The sequence below is a fragment of the Citrus clementina genome, unplaced genomic scaffold (genome assembly GCF_000493195.1).
Source record: "Citrus clementina cultivar Clemenules unplaced genomic scaffold, Citrus_clementina_v1.0 scaffold_3, whole genome shotgun sequence".
Classification (NCBI taxonomy): domain Eukaryota; kingdom Viridiplantae; phylum Streptophyta; class Magnoliopsida; order Sapindales; family Rutaceae; genus Citrus; species Citrus x clementina.
The window spans coordinates 6,865,846-6,885,148 of record NW_006262339.1 but is presented as its reverse complement, the minus strand read 5'-3'; the positions used below and the strand labels follow the sequence as shown (position 1 = coordinate 6,885,148).

The window sequence follows — 19,303 nt, the reverse complement described above, 5'->3', positions numbered from 1 at the left end:
TCCTCTTTTATACGAGTATGCAACTATGTATTTCTATTTTGGTATTGAGCAATTTGTTTTTTATTCGTGATCCTCACATAAGGGTGAATTTAGTATCGGAGTAAGAAAATCATTATTAGTGAGGGCAAAATGACCGAATAAAATATAAGAAAAAAACTAACAGCCTTATTTTATTTTTTTATTTTTATTCTTTTAGTATTTGTTCTTACACTTATATTAAGAAACCAAAGGTTTAAGGGAAGGCCGCTAAATCGTGAAGATTGAAAAGCGAATATTTTTATTTTATTTTGTAAATAATAAGTTTTGTTCTGATGAGTTTTTAATATTAAGTTGGGTATTTGGGCTAAATCAAATTAGACCTTAGGCCTTCGCTTTTAACGGTTTTAATTGCGCTTTGAGCATATAAATTATGCAATTGGACTAATAAATTATAGATGAATGATATTTGTGTGATTTTAAAATAATTTTGAACTTAACTTCGATGCATTTAATTATTCTGAGAGTGTATATTTATGATTTCAGCTTACAAACATGTCCTTTGAATTTTTTGGACAAACTAGGGCAGCTGCCCCTACTTGTCCCATAGCGGCTCCATCAATATTAAAAATTATATTAATTAATGAAATCTAACCATCTAATTTTGATCAACCATATAGAGTTGTATTATGTTGTAGGTAGAAAAATAATGATACTCATCTCAAACGATGTATTATTTATTAAAAAATTAGTATTTTTTTATAATATTTAAGTAAATTAATTATATTTTCTCACAATTTGAAAAAGTTGTTGGGATAAAAATTTAAGAAGGAAAAATATTTTTATTGTGGGGCTCTTCAAATAGTGATCATGATTCTTTTATGAATTGATAGTTAATAAATTAAAAAAGTATAAATAATAAAATTCTAATCATACACTAATATAAAAATATAAACAGTACAATATCTTAAAAAAAAGATTTGATTATGTTAGAATTGTTTTAGGATAGAGTATGTTTTTATAACCACATAATTTAAATTATATCCTATGATTATAACCTACAAAGATAGCCATTACCTTGAAAGAATCGGCGGCCATTTTTTAAATTAGCCCCGACAGCTTGAGCCCTTCAAGTGGGCCTGAATTGGCTGCAGTCTCGTTACGTTTATCAACCACCCTCCATGCATATGGGCATTGTAATCAATGTCTCCGTCGATGGCATCGAGGAAGTTAAAGAGAAACCCACACGCGCAGTTAACGAGCGCGTGTGGTCGTCTGTGGGCACCCCATGCTGCTTACTCATTGTACGTTCTGACTTCACAATCAATTCTCAACAGCTCGAGTCCGCGCGGTGAGCTAACTTGCGATTGTTTGTGACGGGCGCTGGCTAACTTTTATTTTTTAAACAATAAACGTATAAACGTCTCAAACAATAATAAATCTAAAAGGACAAATCCGTAATTTAAACGTCCTCTCATGTTCATCGCCAGCCCCACAAGCAACCATATTCGAACAAGTCCTTGTACTTCTTCAATCTCCTCCGAACCGAGAAAATAAACTCAGTGAGTTTGAAACCCAACGCACTGAGTCAACTCTAAAGCCCAATCATGGCCTTACTGGAGATGGAGTCAATGGCGGGATCGATCGGGGTTTCCGTCGCGGTGCTGAGATTCCTCTTGTGCTACGTGGCGACGATTCCAGTGAGTTTCCTCTGGCGATTCGTACCGAGTCGAACCGGTAAACACGTGTACGCCGCCGCTTCGGGCGCTTTATTATCGTATTTATCATTTGGATTCTCGTCAAATCTGCATTTTTTGGTGCCAATGTTGTTGGGTTACCTCTCCATGGCGATTTACCGCGCTAAATGTGGAATCATAACGTTTTTCTTAGGCTTCGGATATCTCATTGGCTGGTAATTGCTTTTGACTTTTGTTGATTCTGCATTAAAGATAGATTATTGCATGCAATCAAAGTGTGTACTTAATTAGTTTTTTTCTCAGTGCGATATTCAATGACAAATATAACAGTAGTTGCAGTAGTCAAGGCTGCTGATGATTGGCGACTCTATTTTATATGTGAGCCAATGTTTGAATTTCTTTGCTATGCGCGGCCATAAGGCTGTTTAAAGCAATTTAGGGGGATGTACTTTTGAAAGAGGGACCGTAGAGTCATCCGGCTTACTTTGAAGTGATGAGTTGATTTTCCATAACATGTTTTGCTGTAATTGATTTTTTTAAATTACTTAATGAATATTTATTTTATCTGCATATGCTTTTTTGTTCTCGGAATTCTTGACTATTCATTTAATTTGTAGCCACGTATACTACATGAGTGGAGATGCATGGAAGGAAGGAGGTATTGATGCCACTGGTAAGCATACTTGCAGCCTTTCTCTGTGCCTTGCGTTTCCTTCTTTGAATGCTACTATATTAGTGATAAGTGATTCATTATTTTATGATGTAACTTCTGATTTGAAAAATTTGCTGATAGAAAACGTCTATTATTTTGGTACTTAGTTCTTTAGGGAAGCTGTTCTATCCCTTTTCTGTTCTTGCCTAAGTTGTGATGAGTGGTACTACCTGTGAAAGAAATGAGAGGTTTTCTGATTATTGGTTTATAACATCTAGGTTTCTCTTCTACTAGGCTAGTTGAATTTTGGACTTGTTTTGAATTTCTATTTGTGTTTGCATATGCATATATAAATGTTATTCAAATATTTTTTCTGTTATTATGCGTGCAACAATTCTTCTGCTTCATATTACTACCAAATATTGTCTGTGAACCTGGTTTCTCTAATATTCAGGAGCATTAATGGTGTTAACGCTGAAAGTCATCTCGTGTGCAATAAATTATAATGATGGATTAGTGACAGAAGAGAACTTACGTGAAGCTCAGAAGAAAAATCGGCTGACTCGTTTGCCCTCATTGATTGAGTATATTGGTTACTGTCTCTGCTGTGGCAGTCACTTTGCTGGTCCAGTTTATGAAATGAAGGATTATCTAGAGTGGACTGAAAGGAAAGGGGTGCGTTTATTATTTTCTAAGTTTATGCTTCTTTATTCTTTGACTTATTGGAATATTCAGTCTCTGTGATTATTATTGATGCTTTCACTTCAGATTTGGAGTGAGCCTTGGCCATCACCTTATGCAGCAACACTTCGCGCTATTCTCCAAGCTGGTGTTTGCATGGCCTTGTACCTTTACCTGGTGCCCCAGTATCCCTTGACCAGATTTACTGAACCCATATACCAAGAATGGGGATTCTGGAAGCGGTTGAGTTATCAGTACATGGCTGGCTTTACAGCACGTTGGAAATATTATTTCATCTGGTCAATTTCAGAGGCCTCAATCATTATTTCTGGCCTGGGATTTAGTGGATGGACAGAATCTTCTCCACCAAAGCCAAAATGGGATCGAGCAAAAAATGTTGACATTTTAGGTGTTGAGTTTGCTAAGAGTGCTGTTCAGATTCCACTTGTGTGGAACATACAAGTCAGCACCTGGCTCCGTCATTGTGAGTGTGTCTACCTCCTTTGAATTGTGCCAATCGTATATGATTTTACATTTTTTACGTTTGGTAAAGCTACTGCTATTGTCTTCTCCATGGTGAGAAAATTTAACTCAGGCTTTAGATTGTATGTCTTCATAATTATCTATCATCTCTGTAAGCATGCCTGAAAACTGCTCCAAAATTTTTTTGAGAAAAGATAAGACTTGATATATATATCTTAAGCCTTGCCTTAATTGTATTTATTCTGACTTTGTTGATTTCTCTGAGTGGAGATTGTTAATTACTGGTACGTCCTATTAAATCATGTAATATGTCTAATATTTTGCATCACTGTAGATGTTTATGAGAGGCTAATTCAGAATGGAAAGAAACCTGGCTTCTTCCAGCTGCTTGCTACACAGACTGTTAGTGCTGTTTGGCATGTAAGTATTCTTTAAGCTTTGTAATTTCCAACTTTTAGTTTGAGATTGCTTTTACTATGCGTATGATGAATAAACAATTGATAAGTATGCTTTGGTTACAAATGAATTCAGGGTTTTCCTGGGCACCACTTTTTTTTTTTTTTAACGTAATAGCCAACATAAATTTATTTTCAAGATAAATACATCTGCTATTATCTAGAACTATAATTTAATTTCATAATTTCTCAGTATCGTAGTATGCCTATTGGTTATTGTAAACATTTCTTCATTAATAAATAATAATCCCTGATGTGACTAACCATCAGTTTTGTTATAAGTTGTTAGAACTACTTTTCTGGACATTGTGGTACCTCATTCATTTAATCATTGAGCATTCTATCATGATAATGTAATTTCCTTGGTAGATGTCCGCTGCATATTTCATCACTAGAATGCACATTCTTGCAATCCTACATAGTATCATGATCCTTTACAGTTCTATATTTGTGTTTTTTCCCCATTATCACTGTTTGGTGTTCTCTAAATTTTCTAAATAGATTTATTGATTTTTTTTTGGTTTAATATTTTTCATGTTCTGCCATCATGTTATAACTTTCATCTCATGTCCGCCTAAAGTGTTTGTTGCATGATTCTTATATTCAGCTAGATCAAGAATAGTCCTGTCAAATTTCAATGTGTTCCCCTTTTATTGATAAGTGTTCTATCTTAAATATAGACATGGACTATTATTTTCTTTTGCCTTTTTTTTTTAATGAGACCTCTCCTTCGATGTAACTTTCTTCCTTCCAATCTTGTCTTCGTTGAATTACAGGGACTGTATCCTGGGTACATCATATTCTTTGTCCAGTCAGCATTGATGATTGCTGGCTCCAGAGGTACTGATCTAACCATCCTCGTAATCCTTTGGTTGGGCAATTTGTTCTATTCTTTGCTTCACATTACCCTTGTTTTTCTCTTCAGTCATTTACAGATGGCAGCAAGCTCTGCCTCCAAAAATGGAGTTAGTTAAGAAGATAATGGTGTTTTTGAACTTCGCTTACACAGTTCTAGTTCTGAACTATTCGTGTGTTGGCTTTATGGTTAGTCTTCACTCTCTCTTTCTCAGACTCTGCATGCAGACACATGCACATATGCTCAAGGAATGACCTTTTCGGGAAAAATTTTAAGCTTGTAATTCTACTCTTTGTACACTGCAGGTATTGAGCTTGCATGAGACAATTGCTTCATATGGGAGTGTGTATTACATAGGAACCATCATTCCGATAGTACTGATCCTCCTCAGTTATGTAATCAAACCTGGAAAGCCTGCCAGATCAAAAACACGGAAAGATGAGTGATAATGTGAGATAGAAACCACAGTTCATTGTCTCTTAGGTGCCTCAAATGAGATTCCTGGAGTGACACACCTCCGGTTTCTTGTGTGGTTTCTTCACCTTGTTACCCCAAGAGATTTGTAACACTAGTTTGTTCTCTGAAATTGTGGAAATCTGCTCAAAGTTTAATTTAATTTAACCTTAAGTCTGTTGTCATTTTTTTATTTAGATAGTCTCCTCCCTACTAACATATTTGTTTTTCATGATTAAATGATTAGATAACGTGAAAAAATAACATAGTAATGTCTGAGAAGATTTTATATTTTCCCCAGAGTATACAGACCAAGATTATCCTTCAGAAAATGCAGGCTTAATTCCAAGATACTAACCAAAGGAAAAAAGTTTGGTGGAACATAAACATAAACAATTGTGATAAAATCATTAATTTTTATTTTTTAAAAAATATTTCATATGCATATTTATAAATGTTTACATAACTTTTCTTTTGAATTCATTGATTTATATTCTTACAGTAGTTTAGCAGTAAGATTTATTAAATACATGCAATTATTTTTAAAATTTATAGTATTTTTTAAAAATAAATCTAATTAAATATTTAATTGATTTTTTTAATAACTAATAATAATTATTTTAAAATCTAGAGTATTGCTAAACTGGCTCTTAATAGCTAACATTGAGCATCCGACAGTCCTTTGATAGATACTTTACACTGGAAAATGGAAATGTTTGCTTTCAACATCGTTTTCATCCATTAAAATTGAACCCCCGTGAATTGGATAATTCACTTTTTTTTTTTTTTTTTTTCTGTTATTGGAATTGATTGTGATAACGCCTACAACACATCTGAAAAACTCCGTCCAATTTCTTTGATTGGCATTCCAGTCTATTACATGTGCATGCAATGTTGGTAATGACTACTAAATTTAAGTTAGTTCTTACATCATGAAATTGGTGGGTTGTTAGCACGAAGATTGAAAATTCTTTACACCGACTAAAATCCTGGCATTACAATTTCACTAATTTTGAAGTAAAATCTTTTCTAAAATCAGAATCTTACACTATAACCATTTAATAGCTAGATGATAAATCATTTTTGGTCAAGTTTCTTCCATGTGCTAATGTAGTTTAATTTTAGAAGTAAATTCCGCTCATGCCCAAATATTATTGTTTGATTTTCTTATAGTAAACTTATGATTCTAATGTATAAAAAATAATAATTACCTATCATGACTAAGATTTTTATTTTTTTAAGGAAATACAGGATAACAAACAATTATAATCACATAGTATTAAAATAATAATAATAATAATAATAATAGAATGAAAAGGACAAGAAGGAGTCGGTCCCTTTGAACCAACCACTAGAAGTCGGTAAACAGACAGATGCCAACTGGCTTCGGATATTTCGGTGGAGTATGCGCTATTTGCTTTCCAGTTCTGCCGCTGGCGCAAGCTTTGGCCCATTTTGTTTTTTCTTTCCTTTCCTGCCGTTTTGTTTCTACGTCGCCTTTAATTCATATAATCGTAGTATGGTTATAATCAGCTCAATTGGTAGCATATGAACTATGATAATAATTTGCATTGTGAGGCTGTAAAATATGCATGCGCAAGATCTTAGCTCAATCTCCTTATGAGAAGCCAAGGTTTCCTTTCCTTGCTCGTTTCCTTGTTCACGTAACTACTTCCCATCTTCATATATATTTCTTCTTTCTTTCTTTCTTTCTTTCTTTTTTTAGTTCTTCTCTTCAGAAACTTTCCTTTGCTGCACTTTCCTTTCCCTCTTTCTCATCTTTTCTCCTGAACCCACTTCTTCTTTTTTTAATTTTAATTGTCACTTTTCTAGTTTCAGGCCCTCCACTCGAAGGCTTTAAGGGATGCTTTCATTGGCAAGAAGCAAGAGCTCTAGTGTTAGCAGCAGAGTTAATATGAATAATAATAATAATAATAATAATAATCCCGGAGAATTGGAAATTAGGCCTGGAGGAATGTTCGTGCAAATGAGAAATTCAGAATCCAGCAATCGGAGTTCTGTTTCTGTTCCCACTATTAAAGTTAGAGTCAAATTTGGCTCTACATATCATGAAGTTCTTATAAGTCCTCAAGCAAGCTTTGGTAATACAAATTCCTGAGACCATTTTGTTTCTTTTTTTCATTCTTTCTTTCTCTCTTTGCTTGGGTTACAAGTTACATTTTTCTTTGTTCCTTGTTTGTGTTGCAGGGGAATTGAAGAAAATGCTTTCGGAGAGAACTGGATTACACCCTGAAGAACAGAAACTGATATACAAAAAGAAAGAGAGAGATTCGAAAGGGTATTTGGATGTTGCAAGAGTGAGAGATGGATCGAAAATCGTCTTAGTAGAAGACATTATTAACCGAGAAAGACGGTGCCTTGAGATGCTCAAAATTGCAAAGTTTCAAAAGGATTCAAATTCCATTGCGCAAATCTGCTTTCAAGTTGACAAATTTGCTCAGCAGGTAAATTTTGTTTCTGACACATTTTGATAAGTGATCGATTGTCTTTTTGTTGAAAATGAGACAGAATTCTGACTAAGAACCTGCTAGCAGGTTACGGATTTGGAAGCAATAGCTTCTAGAGGAGTGGAACTGACAGATAAACATTTGGATAATTTGATTGGAAACTTAATGACAGAATTAGTGAAATTGGACGAGATTGTTGTTGATGGAGATTTGAAGCTGCAAAAGAGAAAGCAGGTGTACTTTGGCATTCTTTGTGATTACTTCCTTGGCTTTTTTGTTTGTTACATAATCATTTATTGATTATTTCAGGAAAAGAGAGTACAGAGTTACATCGAGACACTTGATATGTTAAGGCTACGCAATACGCAGCTCAGCAGCAAATCAGGCAAAGTGCCATTGCAGAAACAAGAACATTCATCTGGGAAAGTGACGGTGCCACTGCAAAAGCAAGCAAAGCAGAGGAATTTGACAGAACTGATGCATTCATTTAGAGATTCTGATTCTTTTGTGGTGACAACAAAATGGGAAACTTTTGATTGAGGCATGCTTTTGTTTTAATCCTTACCGTTCTAGGGGCTTGAAAAAATAAGCCTTGTTGAAATTGGTTCATTGCAAATTGTATTTATATATACCCCCCTGGTGACTCAAGAAATTAATGGAGATCCAAGAGTGGTGGATTTGTGTATATATTTTGGGGAATTTTTTTTATAATTAATGTATGCTTTTTTGTGTCCACTGTATAATTTGGGACCAGGCCATTAAGGTTGTTAATTTAGGTATAAATTATGGCCAGTGGAGTAGATATATTTAAGTGTTAAAAAATTATTTTGAGATAGTCTATTAGTCGGTTATTATTTATGTCATATAATGTTATATATTTCACTCATTTGATGGAGCTTGGTTTGAGTAATTTGCAAATAGATTTCTTTGAGGATTTCTTTGTTTGAATTGTAATATCCCAATTTTTCTAAGAGTATTTAAGTTTTTTTTTAGTGATTTTTTTTACCCTAATATAAAAAAAATAAGATGTCTTTCCCATTATGAGAGAGAGAGAGAGAGAAAGAGAGATCAACTAAGATTAAAAAAAAATGATAGAGAGTGAAAAAAAAGAGATGTAGAGAAAAGAGAGAAAAGAAAAGAAAGAAATGGAAGAAGAAGAAGAAATGAGATCAAATTGCGTGTTTGAATTGAATATTGTTGAGAGAAAATTGGAGGTAAGTTTTAATTCTTGGTTTTCATTAATTTGTTATGGATAAGCATGTCTAGTTATTTGCAACAGAAGTAGAAACTTAAGATTTTGAAGGAAATATGCTGATAGTGTGTTATTTCGAAAATCATAGTAAGTTGTACAAATTGATTTTGATTCCTAATTTTGGACATGTTAAACTAGACATCTTTAGACTGTTTTAAAAATTTTTTTAAGCTAATCGAATAAGATTTCAATTAAATACGATTTTTTGAAGTCAAGTCTGAAAACCTGAAAATTTTTTATTTCAATGAAGAACATTGATTACGAAAATTACTTTTACCATAACTAGACTTCTTCAACAATTATGAAATTTGGACCAGAGACTTTTATATATGTCTATGTGATTTTGGAAATTTTCATGATTTTATGGTTAAACAATAAATTGTTTTGTATTTTTAAAGCAAACATGTCTAGAATAGAAAACTGTTTAACAGAATTGATGATGTCTGAAACGTAAATTATTTTCAATCATTTTTTAAGGAATTAAGCTATGAAATTTTTATCAATGAATTCCCAATATGTCAGCATATGCTCTGTAAAATTTGAGATTTTTCCAATACGGTAATAATTTATTAAAAATCAGAAAAGTTGGATTGTTTGGTTTTGAGGAACGAATATTGAAGGCATTTGAGATTGAGTTTAGGAGCTGTTCAAAATGGGATACTTGAGAATATTGGACTTTATGATCGTAACTCAATTATATCTTATGAGAATTTTATTAATTATTTTTAGGTTGCTGATGTCAATACGCATTTGTTAAGTGTGGATGCCAAGAGGTAAAGTAAACTAAACTGTTAAATGAATCACAATAAACAACATAAATGTTTAACTTGTGTGAAAAACGTATTTTTGATATGAATGAATATGGATTTATGTCTCTGTCCATGTGTTTATGTCATGTGTTGTTGTGTGCTGAGCGTGATTATGTACATGGGCATATGTATGTGTGAAATTTCATTAGCATAAGCATGAAAATGCATTAAGTTTTCTATGAATGAGAAAGTATATATTTAAGAAATGGAATTTTTACTTTATGAGATTTTGCAGTGGGGGTCACTTCTTGAAGTTGTATGGGGGCCACCTCTTGAGACCCGACATGCCGCGAAGTGCCACGTATAGTGCAAAGTGCCACGCACAACATAAAGTGTCATTGCAAGATATATATTTTATTAAAAGAAAATGTGAAAGTTTGAAAGCGACAAAAAAAAGAAGTTTTGATGAATTCCTTTCACTGTATTTTGAAAAGATCATGATATATCATCCGTTTGCATTATGTATAAGTATGTATGTATTTTTTTATAAGAAAAATTAATTTGCTTACTAAGTTTTGTACTTATTATAGTTTATTGTGATTCAGTTTCCGGAAATCATGATTAATTCATGATGAGTGAAAAGAAGGGCTTGAATTAAGGATGGTAGATGGTTTGGCCAAAATTTTAAATTATTCTGTTGTCTAATATACTTGAGGTTTGAATTGTTATCAATTGTAAAGAGTTATTTAAATTCATTTATGAGTTGTGGTCAAATTTGCTCTCAAAGTTTGGGCTGGAGTGTTACTCTGAGTCTGAACCCTAAAGAAGATTAAGAAAATTAAATTGAACTTTATCTACCTCATATCTTTTTATTTTAAAATATTGTAAAAATTATCATTTATTAGAATAACTAATATATCCCTCAATTTCATGTATTAAATAATTATATTAAAGATATTGTTGGTTTTAATTTTCATTTTTTATCCCACTAGTAGACTATTGTACGTCTGATGCTGCTTGTGTTGTGCGGACCTGACCCATTTTATGTCTTTTTATTATGGCAACGCCACTTAATAATTATATCTTTACCTACCTGTATATTGTCAAAATAAATGAACATAAATCGATTATCTGATTCTGATTTACATTTCTCTGCAACATGAAAGTAGAAAAAGAAAGTGATTACCTAAAAGCAACCCATAGGACTTGTGGTTCTCTAAACTTGTTAGATGCTTTCTGTTGATTAGTTTTGGAGCAAAGAAAAAAATTTGGGACCCCTGCTTGTTCCTATTGATTCTTTATTTTTGAGTGGGAGTATTGGCACCCCGCTAAATATCTCTTAACACCCTTTTTCTTAATTAACTCCATTACAATATTTTAAAAAATTTAAAATTTCTTTTAACACCTCCATCAATGACAAAAATCCCCTTAAGTAAAATTTATTGTGTAAACCTCATTCTCTAATTTTTATTATTAAAGCTCATTTCAACAACCAGATTTCTTCCATTTAAAAAAAAAAAAGATTTTCTTTCTTTTTATTGTAGTCATTGGTGGTAAGTTCCTCGCCTGAAAAAAAACAACCTTTTTAATTTCTAAAATAAAAAATTATTTAACTTTGGAGTGAAGTTTAATTAGAAATTATCCTATTATGTAATTTTAATAAAGGTTAAAATTATAAAATAATTAAAGGAATTTTAACAGGTATTTAGGGGGATGTCGATAGTCCCACTGTTATTTTTTTTTTTTTATGTTCTTTATCGATGGGATACTGAGATGCCACCGGGCCTGGGCCAACTGTCTGGGACGTCATTTGGGCTAATATGCGTGGCCCATTTATTCAACCGTATTCGATTGTCAGGCGCCATGGTAACAGCAATATGGAACAAAAACTGCGCCCTCCTCCACCCGTTTGCTACCCAAAGTTTTTCGTGACTAACACTTCAAGTTTACAGGTACTTACGTAATTTATTACCAGTTGGGAGTGGAGAACCAGAGCTTAGGGAATTAGTAACAAAAAAATTTAGGAGCGTAATGAAAAATTTGACGTATTTTTAATGTAATTAAGAGTTGATGGTGTTGTATCGGATAGCATCGTAGTATAGTTGTTCTCTCATTTTCAGCCACCTTAGACAACATTAAAGGAATGACTATTTATTTTTATCAAGTTAAAGAATGTGTAAGGAACCTTCCAATAATTTGCAAGAGCATAGAGTTGACCGAGAAGATTTCTAATGTAATATTTTTAAATAACAGTAACAAATAAAGAATGTTCATTAATAGAAATATACTCTTTTTTAATACCCTTCTCATGGATCTTGCAACTCGCTCCTATACATATTCTCTTTTGTGTGTGTGTGTGTGTGTGTGTGTGTGTGTGTGTATAAACTCATACACTTACTGAAACTCAAATTCAAGACTTGAATTTTAAGAAAGCTGCTTCGTACCACTAGAGCTAAATCTCAGTTCTGAACTCTGCACATGTATTCCATATATGGTTTGATACAAATCACATTACCACCGGATGGTACTAAAAAGTGTTTTTGAAAAGAATCAAATATTATCCGTGTTGTCTAGAAGCCGGCATTTGATTATTGAATAAGGAAATTAAAAGATGTATGCATGCACTTGATTAGTATATATGGTGTACAAATATTCCGTGTCGGGTTCATGGGTTGGCAAATTTGTGTACTCTGAAAAAAAAAAAAACAAAATTTGGATTAACTTGCAATAATACACGACTCAATAAGATTTGATATCATTATTTCTTGTTGAATTTTGAAGTACGTTCTAATTCATTTTGCGCATGTTTTTGCAAAAGTATACAAAATTGTTGAAGTTAAAATTATGAATTAATAAAACCGCAAATTTAGAAAAAAGTTGGCATTTCTGACTCAACATGTACAAATGCATGCATGGATTGAATTTTTCCGATTTATGGTCTAAATCAATTGTATATTTTTAAATAAATGTACGATTCGATATATATGTAGCGTGTTAAGATTATGAGTCAACAACTTTGTACTCACACTCAACATTATTTTGATGGTCATATGGGCATATTTTCAATAACTAATTAATTGATTTTCGTCATTTTCTTGATGTCTTGCATGTCAATACACAATATAAAATTAGTACTCTAAGGGAGTCGAAACCATCTAACATTGCATGTTGAGAACAAATATAAATTGATTACTGCATGATTAAAGGCAAATTAGCCACTTAGTTGAATTAATGACTGAAAATAAGATTTCTTCCTGATTAATTTAATGTAAGTTGTCAAACGAATCTGGTTTATATTTTTTGAATATACTAATAATTTAGGGTTTTACCAAATCAAATGGGACATTGCATGCAGACGCAGTGACAATTATAAACTGAAATCGTTTCCATGAGATCGATGCGTCTCTTGCCAACTTTAAGTCAAATTTTGGAGACATCTTTGACCATATTAAAGTGGAACGAACTAAAATACAAAAAAAAAAAAAAAAAAAAAAACTAATTTTAATACAGTGTATTTTATTATGTATAAGATATTAATTTTAATCTATATTTTTTATCTTTTACATTATCTCTAAATTTAATATGGTTAGGAACCTCAACTAAATAATTATATTGATGGTCAAAATGTAAGATTTTGCTCATAGTACATTCTAGTCTTACAGAGAGACATGTGCATGGTCCCATGGCTGATGATGCCGCTAGGACGGCCAGCATGCAGCATGTCTTACATCACACGGCTGGCTGCATGCGTGCATATACATCACACACACACACACACACACACACACACACTACATATATATATATATATATATATATATATATATATATATATATATGTGCAACCGCAAATGGCAGCTGAGGCAGAGATTTGGATCATGAATGTGTTCATGCATGCAACTAACAAAAGTAATAGCACGAGTAAAATGAAAAATAATTAAAAGAAATAATACCTTGGTATTTTATATCTAATTGGAACTAAAATGAAAATCGTGAGTTATTATTATCGGTCTACTTTATAAAGTAATCTAGAATAGATATAATTAATCGCAGCCACCCCGACAGCACCCACCCCCCACCCCCCACCATTTAATCTTTTCATTGGTGATGACTGCAAGCTCAATCCAGCTACTCATAAGCTGGCTTACTATGAAAATGATTTTCTTTAGCGAAGATTATTCTTAGCCATCCCACACAATCCACGTTGGCAATGAAGCAAATAAATTAAGCTTTTCTTTTAACACAATACATAATCATCACCAATTATCTTTGCATATAATCATATAATCATTGAACGGTTAACGCCGGCGAGTCCGCGGCGGCCACTTGGAAAGGCCGGTGGTCAACTATGGTAAATATTACAGTTTCAAGTAGCTTTGTGATTCAATTTGTCTAAATATCAATCAAAGTTAGTCTGTTAAAGAGTAATACTCAACTTAATGTACTGAAAGGTAATTTCATAAGATTATGAAATTAATTATTCAATAACTAATTAGTGGGTGAGGCTGTTTCAATCAAAGAAAGTACTCCTTGCACCCATTGTTTTAATAAAATTTATATTACAATAATATCCTTGAAGGAAATTACTGTTGAGGACAAGATAAAACAATCAATAATAAAATAATAATTCTCTCTTTTTTTATTCTATGAAATAATACTTCTCTTTGCAAATTGCATCAATTAAATTTTACACTCATCTGACATAACCTCTAATTTGTTTTTTGGAAAATTATCATTGCACCACATTTCTTTTACATTTTGTTCATCTAACCACTACAAAATTCTAATATATTCTATGCATCACATTTCTTTTGAAATTTGTATCAATTAGCCAGTTTTACACTAACACCGTTAAATAATTTAAACGAAATGATAATTTTACTCCTAAATAAATTAAAAGATCATTTTATCTTATAAAAGCTTTGAAAATAAAAAAAAATTATAATTATAAAAATACCCCTACAATTAATAAAGAAATAAATCCAAAAATTAGAAGTTTTATTTTTAATAAAAATTATTTTAATAAAAAATTATAATTACAAAAATAATTACAAAATTTTTGGATTTAATAAAAATCTCCTAAATTATTTAATATTTGGGATTTATTTTTTAATAAATAAATTTAGTTGTTTTAATAAAATTTTGCAAAATTATAATTTTTTAATAAATAAATTCAGTTATTTTTATTAAAATTTAGCAAATTTATAAATTTTTAATAAAAATAATTATTAAAATTTTGCAAAATCTAAATTTAATAAAAACCAACTGAGCACCTTTATTTTGGATTTATTTTTTTAAATGTAGGGGCATTTTTATAATTATAATTTTATTTTATTTTTCAAAGTTTTTATAAGACAAAATGCTCTTTTTATTTATTTAGGGGTAAAATTATCATTTCACTTAAATTATTTAACGGTGTTAGTGCAAAAGTGGCTAATTGATACAAATTTAAAAAGAAATGTGATGCAGAGAACATGTTAGAATTTTGTGATGGTTTGATGAACATAAAGCCAAAAATAGGGTGGTGTAATGATAATTTCCCTTATTTTTTTCCTCCGGTCCTCGACAAAACTTAATTTTTTTTTCATGAGAACAAGTTTTCCATAATCAGTACATACATACATACATACATACATATAAAAGTTAATATATATGAAAAAAAACCCCAAACGTGTGAATTTAAAATTAGAAATTGATGGTTTTGATATCATGTGCTCTTTCTAATCTATGAACCTAAATTAAACGGATGAGAGTTGCCACTAAACAATTTCAGGTAGCACTATATAGCAATAGACAGAAGTCGAAAATAAATATCCAATGATTGAATAATTTTTAATTTTAATCTTAAATCTTAGTTCGTAAGAATTCCTAGAGATTAATAAGCAAATAACTTAAATTCTTAAACACGTCGTTGAGATGAAGAAAAAGCAAAGAAAATTAACAAAAGAGATTAGTGATTATCGGTGGAGAAAAAATAATCTATATCTATATATATCTATATAAAGCTGAGATTTGAGGAGGTGATGTGGCATCAACATTTCTCATTTTTGTATATTCTCTATTATGTAATAAATAGAGAAATTTTCTTTTATATTTGACTTTTGATCTTCTCATAATTAATTTGATTTTTATTACAAAATAACAATTATGTAAAGATTTTAATGAAATATATTCTTTGTAATGAACATCCAAGGGGGAGTGTTATGAATTTATTAAAATATGTAGATGTTCATAATATATATCTCTTAGTATTCCCACTATCTCCCATTAGAAACATTTAGCTTCCTTATAACTCTCACTATCTCACAAGGAATTATGATCCATAATTTTTCATTAATTTCATGAAGTGATTATGTAACTATAAAAAGAGAGCTCATCTTTTTGTTTTGTACGCACACAATTGAAATGAATAAAATCACTCTATAATATATTCTCTCATTTTATTCTTTATCTTGTGTTGCTTCTTTATTTGTATTGCTGGCTAATAGCTTTTTTTATTTTTTATAAGGCTGTCTCATCTTTAAAAAAAATCAATTCATATTTTTTATCAGTTTCATCAAGTGTAAAGTAAGACAAAAGGTTCTTTTTTTAAAGCCGCGTGAAGCGCGGTTCTATTTTCTAGTATATATATAAAACTGGGACTTGAGAAGGTGATGTGGCATCACCATTTCTCATCTTTGTATATTCTCTATTATCTAATAAATAAAGAAATTTTCTTTTAGATTTGTCTTTTCATCTTCTCATAATTAATTTGATTGTTATTATACAATAATAATTATGTAAATGTTTTAATGAGACATATTCTTTGTAATGAACATCCAAGGGGGTGTGTTATAAATTTATTAAAATAAATGTAGATATTCATAACATATATCTCTTAGTCTCTCCATGATCTCCCATTAGCAACCTTTAGCTTTCCTTTAACTCTCACTATTTCACAAGGAATTATGATTCATAATTTTTCATTAATTTCATGGAGTGATTATGTAACTATAAAATAAGAGCTCATCTTTTTTGTTTTGTACACACACAATTGGAATGAATAAAATCACTCTATAATATATTCTTTCATTTTATTCTTTATCTTGTGTTTCTTCTTTATTTTTGTTGCTAGCTAATAGCTTATATATATATATATATATATATATATATATATATATATAAAGCTGGGACTACAAGAGGTGATGTGGCATCACTATTTCTCATCTTTTTATATTTTCTATTATCTAATAAATAGAGAAATTTTCTTTTAGATTTGGTTTTTCATCTTTTCATAATTAATGTAATTGTTATTACACAATAACAATTATGTAAAAGTTTTAATGAGGCATATTCTTTATAATAAACATCCAAGGGGGAGTGTTATACATTTATTAAAATAAATGTGGATGTTCATAACATATATCTCTTAGTCTCCCCACTATCTCTCATTAGCAACCTTTAGCTTCTCTATAACTCCCATTATCTCACAAGGAATGAAATTATGATCCATAATTTTTCATTAATTTCATGGAGTGATTATGTAATTATAAAAGGAGAGCTCATCTTTTTATTTTGTACACACACAATTGGAATAAATAAAATCACTCTATAATAAATTATCTCATTTTATTTTTTATCTTGCGTTGCTTCCTTATTTGTATTACTGGCTAATAGTTTTTTTTTTTATAAGGCTGTTTCATCTTTAAAAAAAATCAATTCATATTTTTTATTAATTTCATCAAGTGTAAAGTAAAAAAAAAAAGGATAATACTAAATTTTTTTTTCAAAGCTGCGTGAAGCGCGGTTCTATTTTCTAGTTGAAAAATAAGATGAGGGCAAAAGCTGATGTATAATTTAATTGAGGCCGCTCTTAATTAGTGCTACCTCAATATACTTTAAATGAACATGTTGACATAAGTTTTTGGTGAGTGTCGTATCACCAGTCAAACTTAATTAAGAGGGTATCAAGGCATCAACATTATTATTTTATGCTCTTGAGCCGAAGAATCATAATTTCGTCAACCCAACATAACATCGAAGAGATTTGTAATGAGAGATAAAGTCAACTGTTGTGATCAGGTACGTTCACGAATTTCAGAGGTCATTTGTCCGAAAGGCCGGCAACAAATTACGAATTGAAGTATATATTTTTTTTAATGGAAACACAAGAGAAAGATAATATTTTGCAGATTAATCATTTAATTAATAACTAATATTGGTTGCTTTAATTGTGGTGTGAAATCCATCACCCTTCCTTCATTTCCGATCGAGTAAAGCAACATATATATTTGTTTAATCACCTCCAAGAACAATGATTACAAGTTACATAAGAGGTTGAAATTCTAATTGGGAATATATTAGTATTAATTTGTTCATTCTTCACCTAAAATCGTTGACAAATCACTAAAAATTGGCATATGTTTAAATCGGATTGATCGTTTAGATAAGTTCTATGCATAAATATATGCCGACCTAGCTAGCATGTATGCACGCCGACTTAGCTGCAGTAAGCGAATACACACATTGATTTATCGAGGCACTTGTTTTAGCAGTCAGCATATATATGCTAATTAACCACTTCAAATGGGATCCTTTTACACGTGAATAATAGATCCTTTTCAAAACGATAATAAGCATATGCTAATTATGCACTTCAATTGAGATACTTTTACACGTGAACAATAGATCCTCAATTTAATGGACAATTTGTCTTGTTTCGATAATGGAAGCTTAATTATTTCGTTCAAGATAACACTATCATGAATCTAAAAATAATAATGACAATGATAATGATAAAACTCTTGTGCTTTCCCTTGAAACATTAAAAAATTTGTGCTACGATGCCATGTGGCTGGTTGTCATGATTTGTCATAGAAAAATTGAAGCAAAAAGTAGAAGTGGGATCAATTTGGTGAAGTGATTGTTTATGAATCAAATAGCAAGTTGAGCTAGAAGTTGCACGGGGTGATCAAAGCATAGTCATAGATGTATGTACACTGTTTGTTGTTAATGAGGCTGTTCCAGTGTAAACGCCAAATTCAGGTATCTACAGTTACATCCCATTCTTTCGTTAGACATAGATATTTCGAAGAGATTTATCTTTTTGGAAAGCAATATCTTTTTAATTTGGAAAATAATTGATATATTTCCCTTGACGAAACACCAGAAGGGATTTTTTTCTTGAAAAAAAAAATTGGGTTAATTCAATAGTGTTGCTCCATTTTGTGTAGGATGTCAATGTTTGGGATTTGGATGAACATGGGCATTCTATGACGCTGTTAATAAATTATATCATCGTTAGTAGCATAAATATACCGTTAGATTTAATCAATTGTACACACGATTGGAAGTTAATTAGGATAATATTTTGGTTTTATTTATTTAGAAGTTATTACTCGCTATTCAATTGGTTAAACATATTTTTTAAGATTAAACAATTAAAAAAAGTATAGCCAATGAATAAAAAACATGATTTCAAAATTTTATTGTTCCAATTATAAATGACAAAAAAGGTCTCTATCATCAAGTGTTGTTGAGCATTAAATAATTCATATTTAGTTTGTACACATCTAAATTAATGTGCGTATTTGCAACTATAA

At 31.1% G+C, this 19,303-nt stretch overlaps 2 protein-coding genes across 4 annotated transcripts; both read left to right on the top strand.

The window, feature by feature from the left end:
• Positions 1-1,321: 1,321 nt before the first annotated feature.
• LOC18049466 (lysophospholipid acyltransferase 1) lies at positions 1,322-5,446 on the top strand. Its single transcript, XM_006440473.2, has 8 exons — positions 1,322-1,888; positions 2,291-2,346; positions 2,780-3,000; positions 3,094-3,490; positions 3,824-3,909; positions 4,721-4,784; positions 4,870-4,988; positions 5,106-5,446. Exons 1-8 carry the CDS (start codon positions 1,584-1,586, stop codon positions 5,244-5,246), a joined length of 1,389 nt encoding a protein of 462 aa, XP_006440536.1. The 5' UTR covers positions 1,322-1,583; the 3' UTR covers positions 5,247-5,446.
• Positions 5,447-6,676: 1,230 nt separating this feature from the next.
• Positions 6,677-8,405, top strand: LOC18049465 (BAG family molecular chaperone regulator 1). Of its 3 annotated transcripts, none has more exons than XM_024188946.1 (5): positions 6,677-6,886; positions 7,087-7,355; positions 7,462-7,718; positions 7,809-7,955; positions 8,031-8,405. In XM_024188946.1, exons 2-5 carry the CDS (start codon positions 7,118-7,120, stop codon positions 8,259-8,261), a joined length of 873 nt encoding a protein of 290 aa, XP_024044714.1. In that variant the 5' UTR covers positions 6,677-6,886; positions 7,087-7,117; the 3' UTR covers positions 8,262-8,405. The 3 variants fall into 3 exon arrangements, with proteins under 3 accessions (XP_024044714.1, XP_024044713.1, XP_006440534.1); XM_024188945.1 differs by having other exon boundaries at positions 6,677-6,917; positions 7,093-7,355; XM_006440471.2 differs by having other exon boundaries at positions 6,677-6,917.
• Positions 8,406-19,303: the final 10,898 nt, after the last annotated feature.